The sequence below is a fragment of the Microcaecilia unicolor genome, chromosome 6, assembly GCF_901765095.1.
Source record: "Microcaecilia unicolor chromosome 6, aMicUni1.1, whole genome shotgun sequence".
Classification (NCBI taxonomy): Eukaryota; Metazoa; Chordata; class Amphibia; order Gymnophiona; family Siphonopidae; genus Microcaecilia; species Microcaecilia unicolor.
In genome coordinates, this window is record NC_044036.1 from 20959108 (window position 1) to 20982887 (window position 23780).

A 23780-nucleotide genomic window follows, 5' to 3' on the forward strand; every position below is an offset into this window, starting at 1 on the left:
TGATAAGTCTCTTCGAACAGGTTAGTTTTTAGTAATTTCCGGAAGGCTGTCCGATGTGCGTTGTTTTTATGGCATTCGGTAGTGCATTCCAAAGTTGCGTGCAGATGTAGGAGAAGCTGGATGCAAATGTTGATTTATATTTAAGTCCCTTACAATTGGGGTAATGGAGGTTTAAGAATGTGCGTGATGAACTTTTTGAGTTCCTTGTTGGTAGATCTATGAGGTCTGACATATAATATCGGGGCCTCGCCATGAATAATTTTATGAACCAGGGTACAGATTTTGGTGCCTACGCATGTCCAACATGCACCAAATTGAAACTACTGCCCGGCTACCTCATGCCTCAGGCAAGTAATTCCATTTTTGATGTGCGCCCAAAACACAAACTAGATAATTATTCAGTTGTCAATTAACAGTAAATTAAAGCATGAAATGGCCAGACCAGACAACTGGGGACCATGATATATCAGATAGCGAAATGGACTGATCAACGGGATTAATATCAGTACAGGCTAGTAAATCCAGCTAATGCCCCTTAGTATGAGTTGACAACAACCAACCAATTAATACACTAAAACAAACACATAAAAACAAATATCACTCATCTATACAAATTCTATACCAAAAACAACGTCCATGACAATTGCTTACCACCACGGGCTGAACGTTGGCCAATCACCCCTGGATTCTATATATGGTGCCTTGATTCCATGTGGAGATAGGCATGTAACTTAATCGGTAGAACAAGGTAATCAGCATTTTTAACAGCACTTAACAAGCAATAACAAGCACTAATTGGCAATAATTACAATTTATGCATGAAAAATCGCTAAGTGTATTCTATAAAGAACTGAACCTAAATTGCAAAGCATGCAATTCAAAATAAACATGTGTAGCTTAAAAGGGGCATGTTTATGGGCGTATTTATGGGCATTTCATGGGCATTACAGAATATGGGTCATTGCGCCTAAATCTACATGCACAGATTTACACCAGGTGTTTATTGGCGTAAATGGATGCACGTAGATTTAGGCGCTATGGTATTGGCTAATCGTATTCTATACACTGCGCCTAAATCATATAGAATACGCTTAATTCCACGCAGATATTTTAGGTGCCATAAATAGAATTAGGGCCTCAGATAGACACAGCGCGCGTGTAAAACACGTTGCTGACGCCAGCACCGGCCCCCTTTCACCGCAGCTTGGTAAAAGGGGTCCTTACTTTTTTTTTTTTTTTTGCATCACGGTGCTTTATTAGTGTTGATTTGCTATAACCTACATGAGAAGCTCTAATCAAACCTGACATAAAAGTGTCTGTGCATCTCCGGCAAAGGTCTACAAAGATTTTGAGACTGAGCAGTTGAAAGAATATGCGGAGTCTGCTTTGAACTGCACTGTTCAAATTGTAAACCATGAGCTATAGGAAGCAAAGCACTCCATGTTTCCAGCCTGCACTGACAGGCAGAGAAATGACAACATGTTTTCCTAGACTTCGACGTGTTTATTATCCACAACACACTGGGGCTGTTGATATGCTGAGCAAATTAAGAATGTGCTATGCAAAGTGATGTGAGAAACTCCATCACAAACGATTACTTAAAATTCCAGACCCACACTCCTTAACAGATTTATATTAGAACACATCTGGTTCCAAAAACCAACGACAGATCTCTGTACAGCTCTATCTGTCTCTTGTTGGCCCTGTATTTTAAAGCAATTACACCGAGAAGTCTTTAGTATGCAGGAGACCATGAATTAAAACAATTTATGGATTGCAGCTTGATGAGAAATTTTTGGCTCGCATTACTCCCATCAGGCAAATGGACTTTTTTTTCTGATTTTCTCTCTTGCCCTTTACAATCTCGGTTTTTGTTTAGTCGAGTGGGTTGGAAAGATCTGAATTTTTTTATTCCCTTTGCAGATAAGGAGACGGTAGGCCACTCCTGTTCCTGACTCTCGGAACTGGCTTGATTGTGATGGTGTTAATGATTGGAAAGACTGAAGCTCTACATAACCATTCACCAGCTGTCACACTGTTGCTCTAAAACTCTTGCTGCACTTCCACCAGTGGAGAATAAAATATGGGATGAGGGGAAAATCAAAACATACCAGAGGACGGTGAAAGAGAGGAGAAAAAAACATGTTAAGTTCATGTCTTTGAAAAATGGTAGTGTTCTTAAGGGAATGGGGCTTGACATACCACCTTTCTGGGTTTTTGTAACTACATTCAAGGCAGTTTACATAGTATATACAGGTACTTATTTGTACCTGGGGCAATGGAGGGTTAAGTGACTTGCCCAGAGTCACAAGGAGCTGCAGAGGGAACTGACCCCAATTCCCCAGGATCAGAGTCCGCTGCACTAACCACTAGGCTACTCCTCCACTCCTGAAAAGGCCAACTTAACATAGTAACATAGTAAATTTTATTTGTTTATCTTATTTAGATTTTGCTCACACCTTTTTCAGTAGTAGCTCAAGGTGAGTTACATTCAGGTACTCTGGATATCTCTCTGACAGCAGATAAAGACCTGTACAGGCCATCTAGTCTGCCCAACAAGATAAACTCATTTTACCGGAAGACTGGAGGGTAGCCAATGTTACTCCGATTTTTAAGAAGGGTTCCAGAGGAGATACGGGAAATTATAGACCGGTGAGTCTGACGTCGGTGCCGGGCAAGATGGTGGAGGCTATTATTAAGAATAAAATTGCAGAGCATATACAAAAACATGGACTGATGAGACAAAGTCAGCACGGATTTAGTGAAGGGAAGTCTTGCCTCACCAATCTAATGCATTTTTTTGAGGGGGTAAGCAAACATGTGGACAATGGGGAGCCGGTTGATATTGTATATCTGGATTTTCAGAAGGCGTTTGACAAAGTGCCGCACGAAAGACTCCTGAAGAAATTGCAGAGTCATGGAATCGGAGGTAGGGTATTATTATGGATTAAGAACTGGTTGAAAGATAGGAAGCAGAGAGTAGGATTGCGTGGCCAGTATTCTCAGTGGAGGAGGGTAGTTAGTGGGGTCCCGCAGGGGTCTGTGCTGGGTCCGTTGCTTTTTAATGTATTTATAAATGACCTAGAGATGGGAATAACTAGTGAGGTAATTAAATTCGCCGATGACACAAAATTATTCAGGGTCGTCAAGTCGCAGGAGGAATGTGAACGATTACAGGAGGACCTTGCGAGACTGGGAGAATGGGCGTGCAAGTGGCAGATGAAGTTCAATGTTGACAAGTGCAAAGTGATGCATGTGGGTAAGAGGAACCCGAATTATAGCTACGTCTTGCAAGGTTCCGCGTTAGGAGTTACGGATCAAGAAAGGGATCTGGGTGTCGTCGTCGATGATACGCTGAAACCTTCTGCTCAGTGTGCTGCTGCGGCTAGGAAAGCGAATAGAATGTTGGGTGTTATTAGGAAGGGTATGGAGTCCAGGTGTGCGGATGTTATAATGCCGTTGTATCGCTCCATGGTGCGACCGCACCTGGAGTATTGTGTTCAGTACTGGTCTCCGTATCTCAAAAAAGATATAGTAGAATTGGAAAAGGTACAGCGAAGGGCGACGAAAATGATAGTGGGGATGGGACGACTTTCCTACGAAGAGAGGCTGAGAAGGCTAGGGCTTTTCAGCTTGGAGAAGAGACGGCTGAGGGGAGATATGATAGAAGTGTATAAAATAATGAGTGGAATGGATCGGGTGGATGTGAAGCGACTGTTCACGCTATCCAAAAATACTAGGACTAGAGGGCATGAGTTGAAGCTACAGTGTGGTAAATTTAAAACAAATCGGAGAAAATTTTTCTTCACCCAACGTGTAATTAGACTCTGGAATTCGTTGCCGGAGAACGTGGTACGGGCGGTTAGCTTGACGGAGTTTAAAAAGGGGTTAGATAGATTCCTAAAGGACAAGTCCATAGACCGCTATTAAATGGACTTGGAAAAATTCCGCATTTTTAGGTATAACTTGTCTGGAATGTTTTTACGTTTGGGGAGCGTGCCAGGTGCCCTTGACCTGGATTGGCCACTGTCGGTGACAGGATGCTGGGCTAGATGGACCTTTGGTCTTTCCCAGTATGGCACTACTTATGTACTTATGTACATGGTATGTGATACTTTATACGTATACCCCATTTTGATTTGTCCTTGCCATTCTCAGGGCACAGACCGTAGAAGTCTGCCCAGCGCTCTTCTTGTACTAAACGTTCTGCAGCTAACATCGAAGCCCCTTAATTTTACACTGTAGACCATCCCTATCTATTCAGTCACTATCAGGGCATAGACCGTAGAAGTCTGCCCAGTCTGCCTAGCACCAGTTTTGCTTCCCAATTCCCGATGTTGCCGCCCAATCTCCGCTATGATTCCATAGATCCATTCCTTCTAAACCAGGATTCCTTTGTGTTTATCCCACACATGATTGAATTCCATTACCGTTTTCATCTCCACCACCTCCCACGGGAGGGCATTCCACATATCCACCACCCTTCTCTGTGAAAAAATACTTCCTGGCATTACTCCTGAGTCTGCCCCTCTTCAACCTCAATTCATGTCCTCTAGTTCTACTGCCTTCCTGTTTCCGAAAAAGGATCATTTGCAGATTAATACCTTTCAAATATTTGAAAGTCTGTATCATATCACCCCTGTTTCTCCTTGAATGTATGTGGGAGTAAGGAGTAGAGAGAAGCACCAAACTCATCACGAGCAATTCAGGGAAAATTAATTAAGGGAACTTTTTACTAAAAAAACGGTCTATGAATTGACCAACTTCCGCAAACTATTGAAAACTTATCTCTTTGACAAAATATATCACAAAGATCAACACGTGTAACTGCACTACCCTTAATATATCCAGAAATGTTCTTTTATGTCTTTTGCTTTATAACTTTCATGTATTTCACCACCATGTAACCCAAAACTCTCTCTTCTACGTCCAGCATCCATGATGAATTGTAAGCCACATTGAGCCTGCAAAGAGGTGGGATAATGTGGGATACAAATGCAATAAATAAATAAATAAAAAGCATTGTGAAATGATTTTACCACGTTTTACCGTAGAACGTTCCCAGATATTCATTGCTGGCCATGTCCAAGCACCGCCATTGAATATCCAGGCATACCTGGCCAGCTAATACTTATGTGGTTAAGGGTGACTTTTTATGTGGCCCAATTTACGTGGTTATCTTACGTGGTTAAAGTACTGAACATCGGCAATTAACCACATAAGTGCCAATTCCACCTCCAGACCGCCCACAAATTAGCCAGCTTTAGCTTAGGCGCTAACTGCAAATATTCAATGGCACCATCCCCCTGATTCTATAAAAGTTTCCAAAAATTGTACGTGCAAATTTAGGCGTGACCCAGATTTGCACGTGTAATTTAATGGAATAGTGAACCAATTAGTGCCAATACTTGGCTTTTTAACAAGCAATTGGCACAAATCAGATTTAATGTGGACTTACAAACCTAAAATTTACAAGCAGCCTAAAAAAGGAGGTGTGGAAACGGGAGGGTCATGGACGTTTTGGGGCAGAACAGGGGCGTGGTTTTCAATTACGTACATAATGACATAATAATGTTGCTCCATATGTAAATTTAGGCATTGGTATTTGCATCACATTTTTATTGGTGCACAAGGCGGTACCTAAAATTTACACGTTACCTCTCTGCTTAAGAGTTATTCTATAAAAATGCACAGAACTTTATGTGTGGCTTATAGAATACTGCTTAAGCGGGGGGGGGGGGGGGGGGGGGGGGGGTTGTGCCATTCGTAGAATCTAGTCCTATATGGTTACGTGCTGAATAATCACAGGTAGCCCTTGACTAGCAATTTAAATGGCCAGGAACCTCTCCCGGCTGTCTAAATCACTTTGAATATCTAGCAGAAAGGAGGTAATTGCATAGAACGTATTCTGCATGTGAAACAGGGGTATACTTGTGCAAAACGTTGACGTACTGAAAGATAGCACCTCATTTTTTGCAATCAGCGCTAGGCATTCCTGAGGGCAGAGTTTATTTATTTGTAAGTAAAACGCCATTCAAGATGGTTTACAAAATCAAGACAAAATCAAACATAAACAGAGTACTACTACTACTACTACTACTTAACATTTCTAATATGTCATGTCCCCTACTCAACGCAAGCGGCGTCCTCGGGCTGCGCGGGGTCCCGTCGACACGCACACTTCACTGGCACTGCCTGAGCCATGTGTGTGTAGTCCTCTCTGGGTTTGTTCAGAGAGAGGTGGTTGCAGGCTCCTTAATTGCTTTGCTTTCATCCACCTGTTTCTGCTCTCTCTCTCTCTCTCTCTCTCTCTCTCTGCCTGTTCCGGTTCCTCCTTCCCCTGCTCTTGTCCTAAGGCTGTGCCCCTTCTCCCTGCTGATGTCAGACGCCAGCACTTTATCAGCTGAGCTCTCCCTGGACTCCATGCTTCGGCTTCTACTTTGGTAGGTGTTTCTAACTCTATCCCTCGTTGCTGACTTTGCCTGTACCTGGATTACCCTTCTGCCTGCTGCCTGCCTACTGAGTTTCACCTGTACCTGGATTACTATCTTGCCTGCTGCCTGCCTACTGACTGCCGCTTGTACCTGGATTACTCTCTTGACCTGCTGCCTGCCTGGCCGATACATTCATCACCCCGCTTCCAGCTCCGTCCCGTAAGTCCTGCAGGCTGCCCGCACCTAGAGGCTCAACCTCTGGGGAACGGTGGTCAGCGCAGGTGAAACCTGGGGTTGTCCAGCCACCAAGCAGAACCTGGTCTGAGTACTGGGCTCAGCAGCACTCTACTTGGTACAAGAACTCACAAGTCTGACACAATAAAACAGAAGTAAAACATCAACTCCCATAAACTTTGAAAACAAGGGAGATTTGAAATCCTTTCTAAATCCAGGAACAGAGGTTTCATGTTTCAAATTATCTGCCACTGCGACTTGTCTAAAGGCCTTCCTACCCCATCTTTTCTGCTTAAATAGAAGTCTGTCTGGGACTCACCATAATGTTTTCTGTCCAGAATGTAATAACCAGTTTGCAGTAAATGACTGAATAAAAGATAAAAATAATGAGAACACCTGGTATTTTAAAACCTTAATGATATATTCCTTAAAAATCAACACACAGGTTTCTTCACTCCAATACTTTGGCCATACATATAACTGAGTTTGAAAATGATCTCCCATGACCTGTAACACACTCAATTTTATAACCATCCATATCTAAGTACTCACTTAACATAAGAACATAAGTATTGCCATACTGGGACAGACCGAAGGTCCATCAAGCCCAGTATCCTGTTTTCAACAATGGCCAATCCAGGTAACACATAATAACACATACTCACAACTCATCTCTCAAATGTTCCAACCATTCCAGTGTCCTCCCAAAGATCCTTAAAAAAAAGACTCACAAAGGGATGTGACCTGCCCCTTTGGCATGCCCCTTTAGTATGACACTTGAGGTAAAATACCTCAAAAGCTGCTGCCCTTATATCCATGCAAGAATGATATCACAAGAGTGCACCCCAGCATGCTACAAACTCCTCCCATTTTCTATCATTCAAATTTCTCACACCTTCTATTCTTCAATCACTTGGGCCCTCAGTTCTCACATCTGGTATCCTATTGGTAAGGCACAAAGGATCACAGATGGAAATCGGCAACTCTGAGTATGTGCAGATGTACAAAACAGGGCAAAGCAAGGGCAGACTTTCAATTTACAGTCATATTTTGTCAAATACACTTGTATTCACATAAAATACAAGAACATGCTTACACTTTCTTTGGCAACAATCCCAATTCTTATCATATAAACAGCCCAAAAGCACATAACTTTTAAATCTTCACACTGACTTAGTTACTTTCCTAACGGGGATCTTCAGAGTAGCTGACAGCACAACCATTTAGGAACAGCGTTCCATGTATTCATTGTGCTGTACAAATCTTCATTCATCTACCCGTAGCTTTCAAATACTTTTTCTTTATAGTTTTTTCCTTTTTTAGGTTTTTTTTTTTAATAAAAGTAGTGATCCTTAAAGGTCATAATCTGGAGAAATACTAACTTATAACTTTAACTTTTGAGATGCATATTGAAGTTACTTAACTTTGGCAGTGATTTTTCAACCGAGTCAAACCTCCGCCGACATGGCCAGGTTTCGTAATCCTTCTTCAGGGAAGAGGTTCGCATCTCATAGTATACTCCTGAACTTGTCAAAAATGGCCGCCACTTTTATTAAAAAAAAACCTAAAAAAGGAAAAAACTATAAAGAAAAAGTATTTGAAATCAATGAAGACTTGTACAGCGCCATGAATACATGGGGCTCTGTTCCCAAATGGTTATGCTGTCAGCTACTCTGAAGATCCCCGTTAGGAAAGTAACTAAGTCAGTGTGAAGATTTAAAAGTTATGTGCTTTTGGACTGTGTATATGATAAGAATTGGGATTGTTAGGACAGAATTAAGTGGATGTTAGATTTAAGTCCCCAGACCAGTAAGAAACGGTCTCTTTAAATACATACACTTTCTTTGGGGCAGATAAAATAAAACATGGAAAAGAAAATAAGATGATACCTTTTTTATTGGACATAACTTAATACATTTCTTGATAATCAAGAAGTGTATTGCGTTATGTCCAATAAAAAAGGTATCATCTAATTTTCTTTTCCATGTTTTATTTTGTTTGATTTCTATTGATAACCTTTAAGAGTGGACTAACACGGCTACCACACCTCTCTACTTTGGGGCAGATATAAATTTGCACAAGACACTTTGGAGAAAATTCGATATATTGGAGCTGAAATCAGTGCCGACTAAGCGTATTCTACAATGGGTGCCTAGATTTAGGTTACAGAATATGCTTCGTTCATATTTCAGTGCCTAAATCTACGTGCATCCATTTATACTAATGAAAATTTGGTGTAAATCCCTACGTTTAGATTTAGGTGCAGAGGGCCATATTCTATAACTAGGCACGTAAATTTTGGAATGCCCATGAAATGCCCATTTCCCCTCCCATAGCCACGCCCCTTTTGCCTGCACACGTTAAAAGTTAGCGCACATTGTTACAGAATACGCTTAGCAAGTTGTGCGCCTAAATTCTAATCAGTGTCAATTAATGCTCATTATTGCTTGTTAAGTGCTGATATCAGCGTTCACTAGCTTGTTAAGTTACTGTTATAGAATACTAGTAAAAAAGCCCCATTTCTGATGCAAATGAAACGGGGGCTAGCAATGTTTTCTTCTGTGTGCATGTGGGAGTGTGTGTGTCCCTGCCCTCTGGCCTCTCTCCCCTCCCCCCTCTGAGTCCTTCACTGTTACAGAGCCAGCGATTTGATTTCGTGCTCTGCTGTTTTCCTTCACTGACTGTGTTACAGAGAGGGCGGGGCAGACACTCACAGGGAAACCGGATATCTCACCCCCTTCACACTTCCGGCTGGAGGCTTCATAGAACGTTGGTGTTGCTTTTTATATAGAGAGATGTGCCGATTTCGATGCAAATCTCTAGGTGCTATATATAGAATCCGGAGGTCTGTATAGTACTGGGACTCATTGTAGGAACCTACTTAATAAAGCACATAGGTGACTTTGCTGCCCTTATAAAATACTAACTCTAGGCAAAAAATTACACATCTAAATATATCAACTCAATTACAATTGAATCAACAGTAAATCTTATATATTGGCTTCTTCCCCATTGTTCCTTCTTCTTGTTTACCTGTTCTTTAACCCGGTTCTTGCTGTTTTTCTGTTTTTATATACTCCGTATTTTACAGTTGTACACCACTTAGATATGTTTTCTTTGCTTTTGCAATATATCAAGTAAAATTGAACTTGAACTCCTATCATGGACCATCACATTTAAGTAACTCTCTGCTATTTATTTATTTAGGGCCCCTTTTACCAAGCTGCGGCAAAAGGGACCTGCGCTGGGGTCGGCATGTGTTTTTCATCCGCGCCGAGGCCCCCTTTTACCGCAGTGGTTAAAATGGAAGTCTCTCTTTCCTGCAGGAAATGGCCACGCGGCAAGTAAAGCACTTGCCGTGTGGCCATTTCGAGAGAGAGCCCTTACCGCAACCCATTGAGGTGGCGGTAGGGGCCCCCGCGCTAACCCAGCGGTAACAGTGCAGCACGCGGCCGTGCCCAATTACCGCCAGGTACACTCCAGTGCTACAAAATTAAATATATTTTTATAGCGCCGTGTCGGGTTTACCACCGCTTAGTAAAAGGGGCCTTTATTTATTTAAATAGATTTATAATCCGTCCATCCAAACATCTAGTCAGAGAACAATAACAACATACATAAAATGATCACAAACAATATAACACATCCCCCATAACCCAACTGATGTGAGTAACATAGTAGATGATGGCACAGAAAGACCTGTACGGTCCATCCAGTCTGCCCAACAAGATAAACTCATATGTGCTGCTTTATGTGATTTGTATCTGCAATTATCTGCCATTTTCAGGGCACAGACAATAGAAGTCTGCCCAGCACTAGCCCCGCCTCCCAACCTCTAGCCACACCTCCCACCACCGGCTCTACCACCCAATCTCCGCTAAGCTTCTGTGGATCCATTGCTTCTGAACAGGATTCTTTTATGTTTATTCCACGCATTTTTGAATTCTGTTACCGTTTTCAACTCCACCACCTCCTACGAGAGGGCATTCCAAGTATCCACCACTCTCTCCGTGAAAAAATAGTTCCTGACATTTTTCTTGAGTCTGCCCCCTTTCAATCTCATTTCATGCCCTCTAGTTCTACCGCCTTCCCATCTCCGGAAAAGGTTCGTTTGCGGATTAATACCTTTCAAATATTTGAACATCTGTATCATATCACCCCTGTTTCTCCTTTCTGTTGGATTATTTGTAGTAAATAATTAGCAGATTTTATACACACAGCTTCAGCTTTAGAAATGTTAATTTCTTTTCTTCATCTCTCTCACATACACCCCAGAATAATTCACTGCTGAGTCACTTTAAAGTTGAAGTAACAAAACATCTGTTTACTCACAGTTTGTAGTTAGATTATATTCAGACAGGCTTATATATACATAATACTATACATTTGGATTATCAGCTCTTTCCATGTGCTTAGATGGTAATGGATGCTCACACCACCATAGATCCTCTCAGGTTAGGAGAGAACATGAGCTCCATGTGCTGTGTCTAACCCCCACAGGAAGTTGCATAGGTGTGACCTCTCTAAACAATTCACATCAGAGGTCACAGAGTAATCACAGAGAAAAGATTGCTGACAGGCAATGCATGTTAAAATACAATACATTATTCCAACAAACCCCTTCTCATGCATAACTGTCATGCAATTATTAATTCATACAAAGTCCAAGCTTTATATGCAGATTCTCAAAATGTTCTCTGGGTAACGGTTTGGTCATGATGTCAGCTGTCATCTCACTGGTGTGACAATAGTGTAGACTGATGACCCCTTCTTTCGCCAACTCTCGCACGTTGTGGTATTTCGTTGCGATGTGCTTGGTGCGTGACTGAACCTTGTCATTCTGTGACAGTCGGATGCAGCTCTGATTATCTTCCATTATCTGGATTGGTCTCTTTTCAGCTATTCCAAAATCCAGCAAAAGTTTTTCAATCCACATCAGTTCTCTGCACGCTTCTGATACGGCCACATATTCAGCTTCTGTAGAAGACAGACTCACAATACTTTGTTTATGACTGGCCCATGAAATTTGTACATTTCCATACATAAACACATATCCACTTGTGGATTTATAATCAGAATGATCCCCTGCCCAATCTGAATCACAGTAACATATTAGTTTTGGATTACTATTGGCTGAAATCTTTAATTTACAATCAATGGTACCTTTTAAATACCTTACCATCCTTTTAACTGCAGTCCAATCTGATTTGGTAGGTGAGCTGACCCTTCTGCTCAAAATTCCTACTGCATTTGCTATATCAGCCCTGTATGTGGTAGTCAGATATAAAAGCTTACCTATGGCTGATCTATATTGGATGTTATCTGGTAAAGGTTCTCTTACTGTTTCATCCTTCAGAAAATCAGTGATCATGGGAGTGCTTACAACTTGGGCATCTTGCATACCTAAACTTTCAATAAGCTCATTTATTTTCTGCTTCTGGCTTAGAAGATAAGAACCATCATTTTGTTTCTCAATTTCTATACCAAGATAGTATGACACATTACCAAGTTCTTTTATCTCAACATTCAGGTTTAAATATTTTACAATGTCCTTGTACTCTTGCTCACTTTCGCTTGCAATGAGCAGATCATCAACAAAAGCTAAAATGTATGCATATTGTCCATTTCTGCACCTAGTGTACAAACATTTATCTGCTTCACCTTGCTTAAATCCTAAATTTGTCAATATTTCATGCAATTTGTCATTCCAACATTTTGCACTTTGCTTTAATCCATAAAGACCTTTGTTTAATTTACACACTAGCTGTCTTTGTTTTGTATTTATGAAACCTGTTGGCTGTTCCATGTACAAGTCTTCAGTTATATCTCCATGAAGAAACGCTGTTTTCACATCAATGTGGTTGACTTGCATGCCTTTTGAGACTGCAATGCTCAGAAGTGTTCTAATTGTCGTGTGTTTCACTACAGGTGCAAACACTTCATCAAAATCTTCTCCATATTTTTGAAGATATCCCTTTGCGACTAATCTGGCTTTATACCTTTCCACTTTTCCTTGTGCATTCCTTTTTAACTTGAATACCCATTTGCATCCTATAGCTTTCTTGCCAGGAGGTAATTTTGTAAGAATCCAAGTATTATTTTTATGCAATGCATCAATTTCTTCTTGTGCAGCTTTACGCCATTCAGCAGCTTCTTCTGCTGGCATTTTCTCAATCTCATCCCATGTTAAGGGCTCTTGAGCTTCTGCTGACTTTGTTAGGTAAGACAGTCTTGGGGGTGGAACACCTTTGTTTTCCCTGGATGAGCGTCTGACAACAGGTTGGTCTGACCTTTCCGCATCCTCTAAATCTGAGAGTCCTTCTCCAATTGATTCCCCTTCTCCAACTGTACTGTCTCCTGCGATGATCCTTTCTGTGTCTGCTTCCTTTGCCTGTTCCTCGTTAGATACAGATGAGTTGCTTTCAGACATCAGCCTTGGTATGGCATTTATATACACTGGCATGTCTATTATGGTTCTAGTTTCATATTCTGGATGATAAGGCTCATCTGGGATAATCCAGCCTTTATCAACCCTTTTGTTTTCGTCAAAATATGTAACATGTCTTATGCCAACAATGCCAGTTTTCAGATTCAAAATTCTATATCCTTTGTGTCCTGGAGCATAGCCAACTAAAATGCCCCTTTCTGTTGTGGAATCCAGCTTATGCCTTCTTTGCTTTGGTACATGAGCATATGCTGTACTTCCAAATGTTCTTATGTGTGACAGGTTTGGCTTCCTACCATGCCATGTCTCATGTGGTGTGCGCTCAGCGCCTTTAGTTGGCATTCTGTTTTGTAGGTACACTGCTGTGAGAATGGCTTCACCCCATAGTCTTTTAGGGAGATTGCTATCTGACAGCATACATCTGGTCATTTCCACAAGTGACCTAAATTTTCTCTCTGCAACAGAATTTTGCTCTGGTGTATAAGCTACTGTTGTGATATGCTGAATGCCTTCTTGTTCTAGAAATGTGCGCATGCTTTGTGAAGTGAACTCACCACCATTGTCGGTCTGAAGAACCTTTGGTTTTCTTTCAAATTTATTGCTCACCATGGCTACGTATTTCTTCAGCATGTCTGTGACTTGACTTTTTTCTTTCAGCAAATAGGCCACACAGTATCTAGAGAAATCATCCAAGAATATTAGCACAAATCTGTTATTTCCCAATGATGGGATATTAAACGGTCCACATAAGTCACTGTGTATTAAGTCCAGTACTTTATTACTCCTATTTCCTGTGTATGCAGGAAATGAGGGTCTCACACCTTTTTGAGTAACACAGTCTATGCATTTCTCCATTTTACCAGTATCTGCACTTATTTGAATGCCAGTGGCAAGTTGCTTACTGTGAAGATCCTGGATCACCTTAAAATCACGATGTCCCAGGCGGCGATGCCAGATTTCCAGACTACATTTACCATCATTCTTCCTTACTTGCGCCAGATGTGAGGCTTCACCTGAAATGCTCAGTTTATAAACATCATTATGCATAAAAGCTTCAGCATACACTTCATCATTTTTAGAGATTGTGCACTTACTGTTTTCAAAATGAATCGCAAATCCCTTCTTATCTAATGTAGATACACTAAGCATATTGCAAACTGCTTGGGGAATATACAAGACATCACTTACAGGAATTTCTTTAACTTCATTAGACACTTTGCATTTTAAGAATCCAATGCCTTTTGCTTGGATCTTAGCAGTCCCTGCGTTTGCAGTTTTAAGAATACCTTCTTCTGGACACATTTCCTGAAAGAAATCCTTACAATTGGTTAAGTGGCATGTGCTCCCCGAATCCAAAATCCAAGTACTTTCATTTGAATTATTATTTACCATAGTCAAAGATTTTTCTGCCATTAGAAAGCTCTTATGTTTATCATTGTCTTTTGTACATGTCCTGCTTGGAAAGTTCTTTTGTTCCATTGGCTTAGGTGAGCTAGAGGGAGTGTTTTGTGTTTCCTTACACCATTTAGATACATGTCCCTCCTTTCCACATGAGTAGCAAATCAGCTTGCCCTTGGGTGGAGTTTTCCCATAGCTCCGCCTTCCTCTGTTCTTTGCCAAGAAATTTGTTTCATTTCTCTCTGACTGACTTTGAGAACACTTCTCCTCAGAATCATTAATTATGCATTCCTGCCTCAGTTTTGATGCTGCCTGTTCAAAAGATTGCCCTTCAATGGCTTCATTTACAGACCTAAAAACATCAAACTCCTTTGATAGTGAGGTAAAAAGAAATGCTCTTTTCAATGCATCACACATGGGAATTCCAGAAAGTTCTAACTTTTGAAATGAAGACATAAGATGCATAATGTGATCATTACATTTACTTTTATCCCTTAATTTGGTTTCATTCAACTCTGCCAACCAAATTGGTTGTTGTTTTGCATATGTAGTTGCATACATAGTTCTCAGTTTATATAAAATTTCACTTGCTGTATCCTTTGCCTCCACCAATATGGCTTGTTTCTCTGAGAGAGCTTCAAAAAACATGCACTTCACATAATAGTTTGCATTGTCCCATTCAGCCATATTTTCAGCTGTTCTGTTTTGGTCTAAACATATACTTAATTTCTTTGCTTGAAGGAGACATCTGAATCTTAGTTCCCACTGCTGATAATTAAATTCAGTTAATTTAGGCACCTTGAGAGAGTAGAAAAATGGTGAATTTCCTCCCTCAGCCATTTCTTAGCCTTGCCTTCTGTTTGGTGTGTGGGGGGGAGAGAGAGACAGACTGAATCTTTCTTTTAAAACTTAAGAGAAAAATTTGGCTTTTTCACTGCCTGGTAATATTTCTCCCTTTTCAATTCCTGGGCTGGGCCCATAACCCTTTTGTTGGATTATTTGTAGTAAATAATTAGCAGATTTTATACACACAGCTTCAGCTTTAGAAATGTTAATTTCTTTTCTTCATCTCTCTCACATACACCCCAGAATAATTCACTGCTGAGTCACTTTAAAGTTGAAGTAACAAAACATCTGTTTACTCACAGTTTGTAGTTAGATTATATTCAGACAGGCTTATATATACATAATACTATACATTTGGATTATCAGCTCTTTCCATGTGCTTAGATGGTAATGGATGCTCACACCACCATAGATCCTCTCAGGTTAGGAGAGAACATGAGCTCCATGTGCTGTGTCTAACCCCCACAGGAAGTTGCATAGGTGTGACCTCTCTAAACAATTCACATCAGAGGTCACAGAGTAATCACAGAGAAAAGATTGCTGACAGGCAATGCATGTTAAAATACAATACATTATTCCAACACTTTCCTCCTGGGTATACAAGTTCAGGTCCGCAAGTCTCTCCTCATACGTCTTGTAACGCAAATCCCATACCATTCTCGTAGCTTTTCTTTGCACCGCTTCAATTCTTTTTACATTCTTAGCAAGATGCGGCCTCCAAAACTGAACACAATACTTCAGGTGGGGCCTCACCAACGACTTATACACCTCCTTTCTTCTGCTGGTCACACCTCTCTCTATACAGCCTATACAATCAAACTCCTAATTCTTACAGAAAAAGCCTTAGATGTGTGATTTTTTGGTTGGAGCTATTGAAGTATTATCACCACTATTAACTTTTGTTGTTTTGCATTTACATTGGTTTACCATTATAAGATAAGCACATTTAAAAGACATTTCTCACAGGCAACCCTGTTATGAAATTACACTCATAATGGACAGTTCCTACCCCTTGTAATTACACACAGACACACACAAAATAAAAAAGCAGCAATTCTGAATCAATGCCAACCAGTGACGTAGCCAGTATGGGGCCATGGGGACCTGGGCCCCTACAGATTTGCTCCTGGACCCCCCTGCCGACGACCCTCTCGACACCCCCCACCACCAACCCGCCGTCGCCTACCTTTGCTGGCGGGGGACCCCAACCCCTGCCAGCTGAGGTCCTCTTCTTCCCAATCCCGCGCAAGGCTTCGTTCTAGTCAGATGTCCTGCACGTTGTAAGTGCAGGACGTCAGACTCACAGAAACAGAACGAAGCCGCAGACTAGAACATCAGACTAGAAGAAAGCCTTGCGCGCGATTGGGAAGAAAAGGACCTCGGCTAGCAGGGGTTGGGGGTCCCCCGCCAGCAAAGGTAGGCGACGGCGATGGCGGGTTGGTGGCGGGAGGGGGGGGTCGAGAGGGTCATTGGCAGGGGGGGGGTCAAAGTTGGTGGCGGGGGGTTCAGCGGTGCCGCCGGGGGGCGGTGCCGCCGCCGGGGGGGGTGGGGGCAAAAATGTGTCCCTTACCTCGGGCTCTGGACCCCCCTCCCGCTGAAGTCTGGCTACGCCCCTGATGCCAACATTGATAACTATTCCAGGTGGTTTATAAGCAGGACTAAGAGGTCCTTTTACTAAGGTGGGCTGAAAAATGGCCTGCAGTAGTATAGACATGGGTTTTGGGTGCTCGCAGATCCATTTTTCAGTGCACCTTTGAAAAAAAGCCTTTTTTAAAATTTTTGCCGAAAATGGAGGTGCTGCAAAATCAAAAATTGGCGTGCGTCCATTTTGGGTCTGAGACCTTACCGCCAGCCACTGACTTAGTGGTAAGGTCTCTCACGTTAACTCTGCGGTAATCACCTACGCGTGTCAAGTCGGAGTTAACCACCTGATTTTTGCCATGCGCCAGATAATAAAATTTATTTTTCTGCTCGCGTGAGCAGACTCTGAATTGGCGCACGTTGGGCATCCATTGGGTGCACATAGATGCCTATGCGGCTTAGTAAAAGGGCCCCTAACTGAGGAAAGGACAATTTAATTGACGCAATCATCAGGGAATGAGGCCTTTGAAGAACTTATATAAGAAAAACAGCCCGAGCAGCAATTAGGTGAGGGAAAAGGGTTGTCCCTCAGTTCAGCAGATAAAATCCAACTTGATAAAATTCTTACTTTCTATGTCCTGGTCTCTCTTGATTGCAAGTCCCTTTCTTACCAACAGAAATCTAATACCGACAAATGAGTTATTGCGCAGTATTTGAAGTTCTGATTGATTGCAACTTTTAGAACATATAATAGTTGGCGTGAAACCAGTTTATAACATAGTAAATGATGGCAGATAAAGACCTGTACAGTCCGGTCCATCCAGTCTGCCCAACATGATAAACTCATTTTACATGGTATGTGATACTTTATATGTATACCAGAGTTTGATTTGTCCCTGCCATTCTCAGGGCACAGATCGTAGAAGTCTGCCCAGCACTGTTCTTGTACTAAAAGTTCTGAAGATTCTGGAATCCTAAAGAGTTACAAGATTCCGGAATCCCAATTAGTAGCAACATTCCATGTAGAACTCCAAAGAGTAACACAGTAAATGACGGCAGATACAGACCTGAACGGTCCATCCAGTCTGCCCAACAAGATAAACTCATTTTACATGGTATGTGATACTTTATACCTGTGTTTGATTTGTCCCTGCCATTCTCAGGGCACAGACCGTAGAAGTCTGCCCAGTACTGTTCTTGTACTAAAAGTTCTGAAGCTAACGTCGAAGCCCCTTAAAATTTACACTCCAGCCCATCCCTAATCTATTCAGTCACGATCAGGGCGTAGACCGTAGAAGTAAGCCCAGCACCGGTTTTGCTTCCCCATTACCGGCGTCACCACCTAATCTCCACTACGATTCCATAGATCCATTCCTTCTAAACAGGATTCCTTTGTGCTTATCCCACGCACGTGAGTCCACCACCCCTCTCTGTGAAAAAAAATACTTTGAGGGTGGTGGATAAGTGGAATGCCCTCAGTTAGGTATGAACAGGATTCACTGCACTTTGTACACAGAAGAGTAAATGGAGGTGAATAAAATATATTTGAAATCTTGCAACAGGGTTGCTGTGCTATAATTGGTAATTAAACATATTGAGCCTGCAAAAAAGTGGGATAATGTGGGGTACAAATGCAATAAATAATAAATAATAATAATCCTGTCACATTCCTTGGGAGGATAGTGATTTCTTTTTCACTCACTTCACCGTGGTGAGTCACTGAGCACCGTATAACGCACTGCACTAAGCCGTCATTAGTGCCTATAGAAACCAAATTTTAGAATATCCAGAAAAGACACTTACAAAAGAGAAATCATCCGCATTTTGACAAAGTAACTTGGGGAAAATAGCCTGTCTCTGAAACCTCTCCTCCTCTTCGAAGATGTTCCCGTACATAAAGCCGTTCATCATTGTGGAGTGTGCGTGGATGTCAATATAAAATTCCAGGCTAGTTTTCTGTGTGGGAGAAGAAAGATTACATTTATGGTTACCGTGCTCTTTTATATCAAAGGACTGTCACAGCTGGAAAAGAAGCGATCACTGTTTTTTTAATATAAATCCGTAATAGAGTCTGCCTCTTTATTTATTTCACATATTTAATATACCTTTATACGAATTTGCTGAAATTTGATTACATGCCCAAGTCCCAAAGCCCTGGGCAAGATGCATTCAAATGAAAAGAATGGGAGAACGGTTTAGCTGCGATTTCAGCAGCTTTTCTGCGGCTGCTTTACAACGACACGCGAGGCATCTGCTTGGTCTCCCAGCCTAGGAAACCTGATATAAAATGCTCTCTAAGGGTAATTGATTTATTGCTTATAAACCCTGTTTTACAAGCATAAAAAGCATCTTGTTAGATCACCCCATGGGTAAAAGCATGTGCAGTTACAAGATAATTTATCTTTTTATGCAACTCATGTAGGTATGTTCGGGGGAGGAGGCAGGTAGAATGTGCATGGAGTCACCTTAGTTAATAGTCCACTTTTTATTCATTTGTTGATTTATTTATTAGGATTTGTTTATTGCCGTTTTGAAGGAAGCCAGTCAAAGCAGTATATAGCACGAAAAACTCAAACATAAGCTATAAACAATTACAGCAGTAAAAATATTCAAGCAGCAATAGAGAGGACCTAACTTTTTAGTGCACACTAATTATCGCTATGGGTGTCTCTAGCATTAGCGCGTGCTAATTTTTAGTGAATGCCAGTGGCGTAGCTACGTGGGGCCACGGGGGCCTGGGCCCCCGTAGATTTTGCCCAGGACCCCCCTGCCGACGATCCTCTCGACCCCCCCTCCCGCCGTCAACCCTCTCCCGCCTTCGCTGCCGCCGTGGGCTACCTTTGCTGGCGGGGGAGCCCCAACCCCCGCCAGCCGAGGTCCTCTTCTTCCGGCGCAAGGCTTCGTTCTGTTTCTGAGGACGTCAGACTCAGAAACAGAACGAAGCCTTGCGCCGGAAGAAGAGGACCTCGGCTGGTGGGGGTTGGGGTCCCCTGCCAGCAAAGGTAGGCGGCGGCGGGGAAAGGTTGGCGACGGGAGGGGGGTCGAGAGGGTCGTCGGCAGGGGGGGGGTCAAAGTTGTTGTTGTTGGTGGAAGCAGCGGCGGCACCGGGGGGGGGGGGGCTAAAATGTTCCCCCTCACCTCAGGCTCTGGACCCCCCTCCTGCCGAAGTCTGGCTACGCCCCTGGTGCACGCTAAAAAGTGTGTGCGCCTATAGCACGGCTGAGTATGTTTATGTGTTATAAGTAGACAAAATATAGGGATTGATTATGAGAAGGTAATATGCACAATCCCCCTAATTCTGTAAAAGTCATCGAAAACTGCGCACACAAATTTAGGTACGGACCCAATTTGTATGTTCAATTTAATTAGGATAACAAATCAATTAGTGCCAATTACTGACTTTTTAAAAAGCGATTATTGGCACTAACTAGATTTAATTACCTGTTACGTTCATAAAGTTAGGCACGGGATCTGTTCTTAAACTTTATGAGTGGCTCGAAAAAGAGGACGTGGAAAGGGGACCTTCATGGGCATTCTGGGATAGAATAGGGGCATAGCTTTGAGTTACTTGCGTAATTACAGAATAACGCTGCTCTGTGTGTAAATTTAGGCATGGCCATTTACACCACATTTTGATTGGTACAAATGTTCACGCCTAAATTTATATGCGACCGTAACGCTTAAGTGTAATTGTATAAACCACACTGAACTTTAGGTATGGTTTATAGAAGAACGCTTAAGTGGGGGGGGGGGGGTTCGGCGCCAATTTTTAGGTACAGTTTACTGAGGGGTCCTTTTACTAAGATGCGATGAAGAATGGCCTGCAGTAGTGTAGATGCGTGTTTTTGGCGTGTGCAGAATCATTTTTCAGGGCACCTGCAAAAAATATCTTTTTTAACATTTTTGCCGAAAATGGACGTGCGGCAAAATGAAAATTGCCGTGTGTCCATTTTGAGTCTGAGACCTTACCGCCAGCCATTGACCTAGCGTTAAAGTCTCATGTGGTAACCAGGCGGTAATGACCTATGTGCGTCAAATGCCACTCGGTGCGAGTCCAATACGTGCGTCCAAAAATAAAAAATATTTTTCAGACATGCATATCGGACGCGCACCAAAAATGAAATTAACGCAAGAGCCACGCGTGGTAACTCCATTTTGGCGCACATTGGGCACGCATAGACTCTTACGCAGCTTAGTTAAAGGGCCCCTGAATCTAGCCCAATGTTCTGGATCCATGGGCTTGTTTGGATGAAGTATATCGTTTGGGGTTCAGTCAGTGGATGATAACTTTTATTATATGACTGTACTCCATCTAATTTCTATTGTACTATCTAACTGCCAAACACATCCTTGAAAATTTAGTCCTAAGCCTTGTACTGATGTTATTTCTACTGTATAAAAAGAATAATACATATTAAATAAGGTGAGATCTTATTTCCATTCTGTAATTAGTTTATACAAGCAAGTAACACAAATAATTCTTCGAGTTAAACTCAGAAGGCAACATTAGATCTTTTTAACAACATTATTTATTGTCTAATTGGTATATATTGTTATATACCACTTTCTTTTCTAAGTCTAGGATTTTTTTTTATTAGATTTTAAAATTACAGTAACAATAACAGAGTTCAGAATAAATCGAGCAATGAACAATTGTATAGTCTGATTCAGTAGCGTAGGTACATGGGGCCACGGGGGCCTGGGCCCCCGTAGATTTGGCCCTGGACCCCCCTGCCGATGACCCTTTTGACCCCCCCTCCCGCCGCCAACCCTCCCCCACCGTTGGCTACCTTAGCTGGCGGGGGACCCCAACCCCCGCCAGCCGAGGTCCTCTTATTCCGGCGCAAGGCTTCGTTCTGTTTCTGTGAGTAGGACGTCAGACTCACAGAGTGCAGGACGTCAGACTAACAGAAACAGAACGAAGCCTTGTGCTGGAATAAGAGGACCTCGGCTGGTGGGGGTTGGGGTCCCCCGCCAGCAAAGGTAGGTGACGGCAGCGGCGGGGGAGGGTTGGCGGCAGGAGGGGGGTCGAGAGGGTCGTTGGCAGGGGGGGGTCAAAGTTGACGGTGGCAGTGGTGGTGGCGGTGTGGGGGGGTCAGCAATGGCAGGGGGTCAGTGGTGGGGGGGCTAAAATGTGCCCCCTCACCTCGGGCTCTGCACCCCCTCCCGCCAAAGTCTGGCTACGCCCCTGAATGTACATACAAGCAATTGACAGAAACAACTACAACAGCAATGAGCATAGGGATTGTCATCTATAAGTTCACAGATCAAGTTTGAAGGAAGACTTAGAAATCAATCTGTAATATTAACAAAGGGGCCCTTTTACTAAACCATGTAGGCTCCTTCACATGCCCAACGTGCGTCAGTTTTGAGTTACCGTCCAGCTACCCTGTGGCCCTTGCGGTAATTTCATTTTTGGCGCGTTTCTGCTACTCGTGCTGGAAAATTGCACCAGCCCTGAATTCTCAGGTTTTTGTAGCCAGTGGAAAGCCCTGCGCTGGGGATAGTGCAGGCCGCTTTTTTAGTGAAGCTTAGGGGTCCTTTTACACAGGCGCACTGAAAAATGGCCTGCGGTAGTGTAGACGTGTGTTTTGGGCGCACACAGAACCATTTTTCAGCGCACCCGTAAAAACTGCCTTTTAAAGATTTTTGCCAAAAATGGACGTGCATCAAAATGAAAATTGCCGCACACTTATTTTGGATCTGAGACCTTACCGCCAGCCATTGAGCTAGCGGTAAAGTCTCATGCGGTAACTGGGTGGTAATGACCTACGCGCATCAAATGCCACTTGGCGCACGTCCAATACGTGTGCATCTGAAAATAAAAATTATTTTTCGGATGCGCGTACCGGATACGTACCAAAAATGAAATTACCACAAGAGCCATATGGTAGCCGGGCGGTAACTCCATTTTGCCACGTGTAGGGCGCGCGTAGATGCTTACATGGCTTAGTAAAAGGGCCCCTATGTGTGTTGTTGCTTCCTCTGATCCAGGAATGCTTCCATAGTATGCAAAGTGCCAATGTTTTTCTACTGGAGGAGAGCCTTTTTCAAATTTATTTATTTGTTACATTTGTATCCTACATTTTCCCACCTATTTGCAGGCTCAATGTGGCTTACATAGTACAGTAAAGGCATTCGCCAATTCCGGTATAAACAGTTACACAGTGATGTTATGGTAGAATAAGGTTCACGTGGAACAAACATTTTAGGAATCGTATAGTGGAAGAGTTAAGTTATGTCCATTACGTTCTTTGGTTTAGTAGTGTTGCAGGGTTCAGGTATTTAAGTAGGGTCGGTAGGGTATGCTTTTTTGAACAGGTAGGTTTTTTAGTGGTATGGACTGGTATGGGATTTGCGTTACAAGACGTATGAGGAGAGACTTGCGGACCTGAACATGTATACCCTGGAGGAAAGGAGGAACAGGGGTGATATGATACAGACGTTTAAATATTTGAAAGGTATTAATCCGCAAACGAACCTTTTCCGGAGATGGGAAGGCGGTAGAACGAGAGGACATGAAATGAGATTGAAGGGGGGCAGACTCAAGAAAAATGTCAGGAAGTATTTTTTCACAGAGAGGGTTGTGGATGCTTGGAATGCCCTCCCGCAGGAGGTGGTGGAAATGAAAACGGTAACGGAATTCAAACATGCGTGGGATAAGCATAAAGGAATCCTGTGCAGAAGGAATGGATCCTAAGGAGCTTAGCCGAGATTGGGTGGCAGAGCCGGTGGCGGGAGGCAGGGATGGTGCTGGGCAGACTTATACGGTCTGTGCTGGGGCTGGTGGTTGGGAGGCGGGACTAGTGCTGGGCAGACTTATACGGTCTGTGCCGGGGCTG

The 23780-nt window shown here is 42.6% G+C and overlaps 1 protein-coding gene across 1 annotated transcript in view; it reads right to left on the reverse strand.

Annotated features, from left to right (window-relative positions):
• Positions 1 to 23780, reverse strand: part of AGBL4 (ATP/GTP binding protein like 4) — a 2274308-nt gene that overhangs the window by 241203 nt on the left and 2009325 nt on the right. The window contains exon 10 of the mRNA XM_030206027.1: positions 18742 to 18894. Within this exon, the coding sequence (XP_030061887.1) occupies positions 18742 to 18894 (153 nt within the window). The remainder of the gene's footprint in view (positions 1 to 18741; positions 18895 to 23780) is intronic.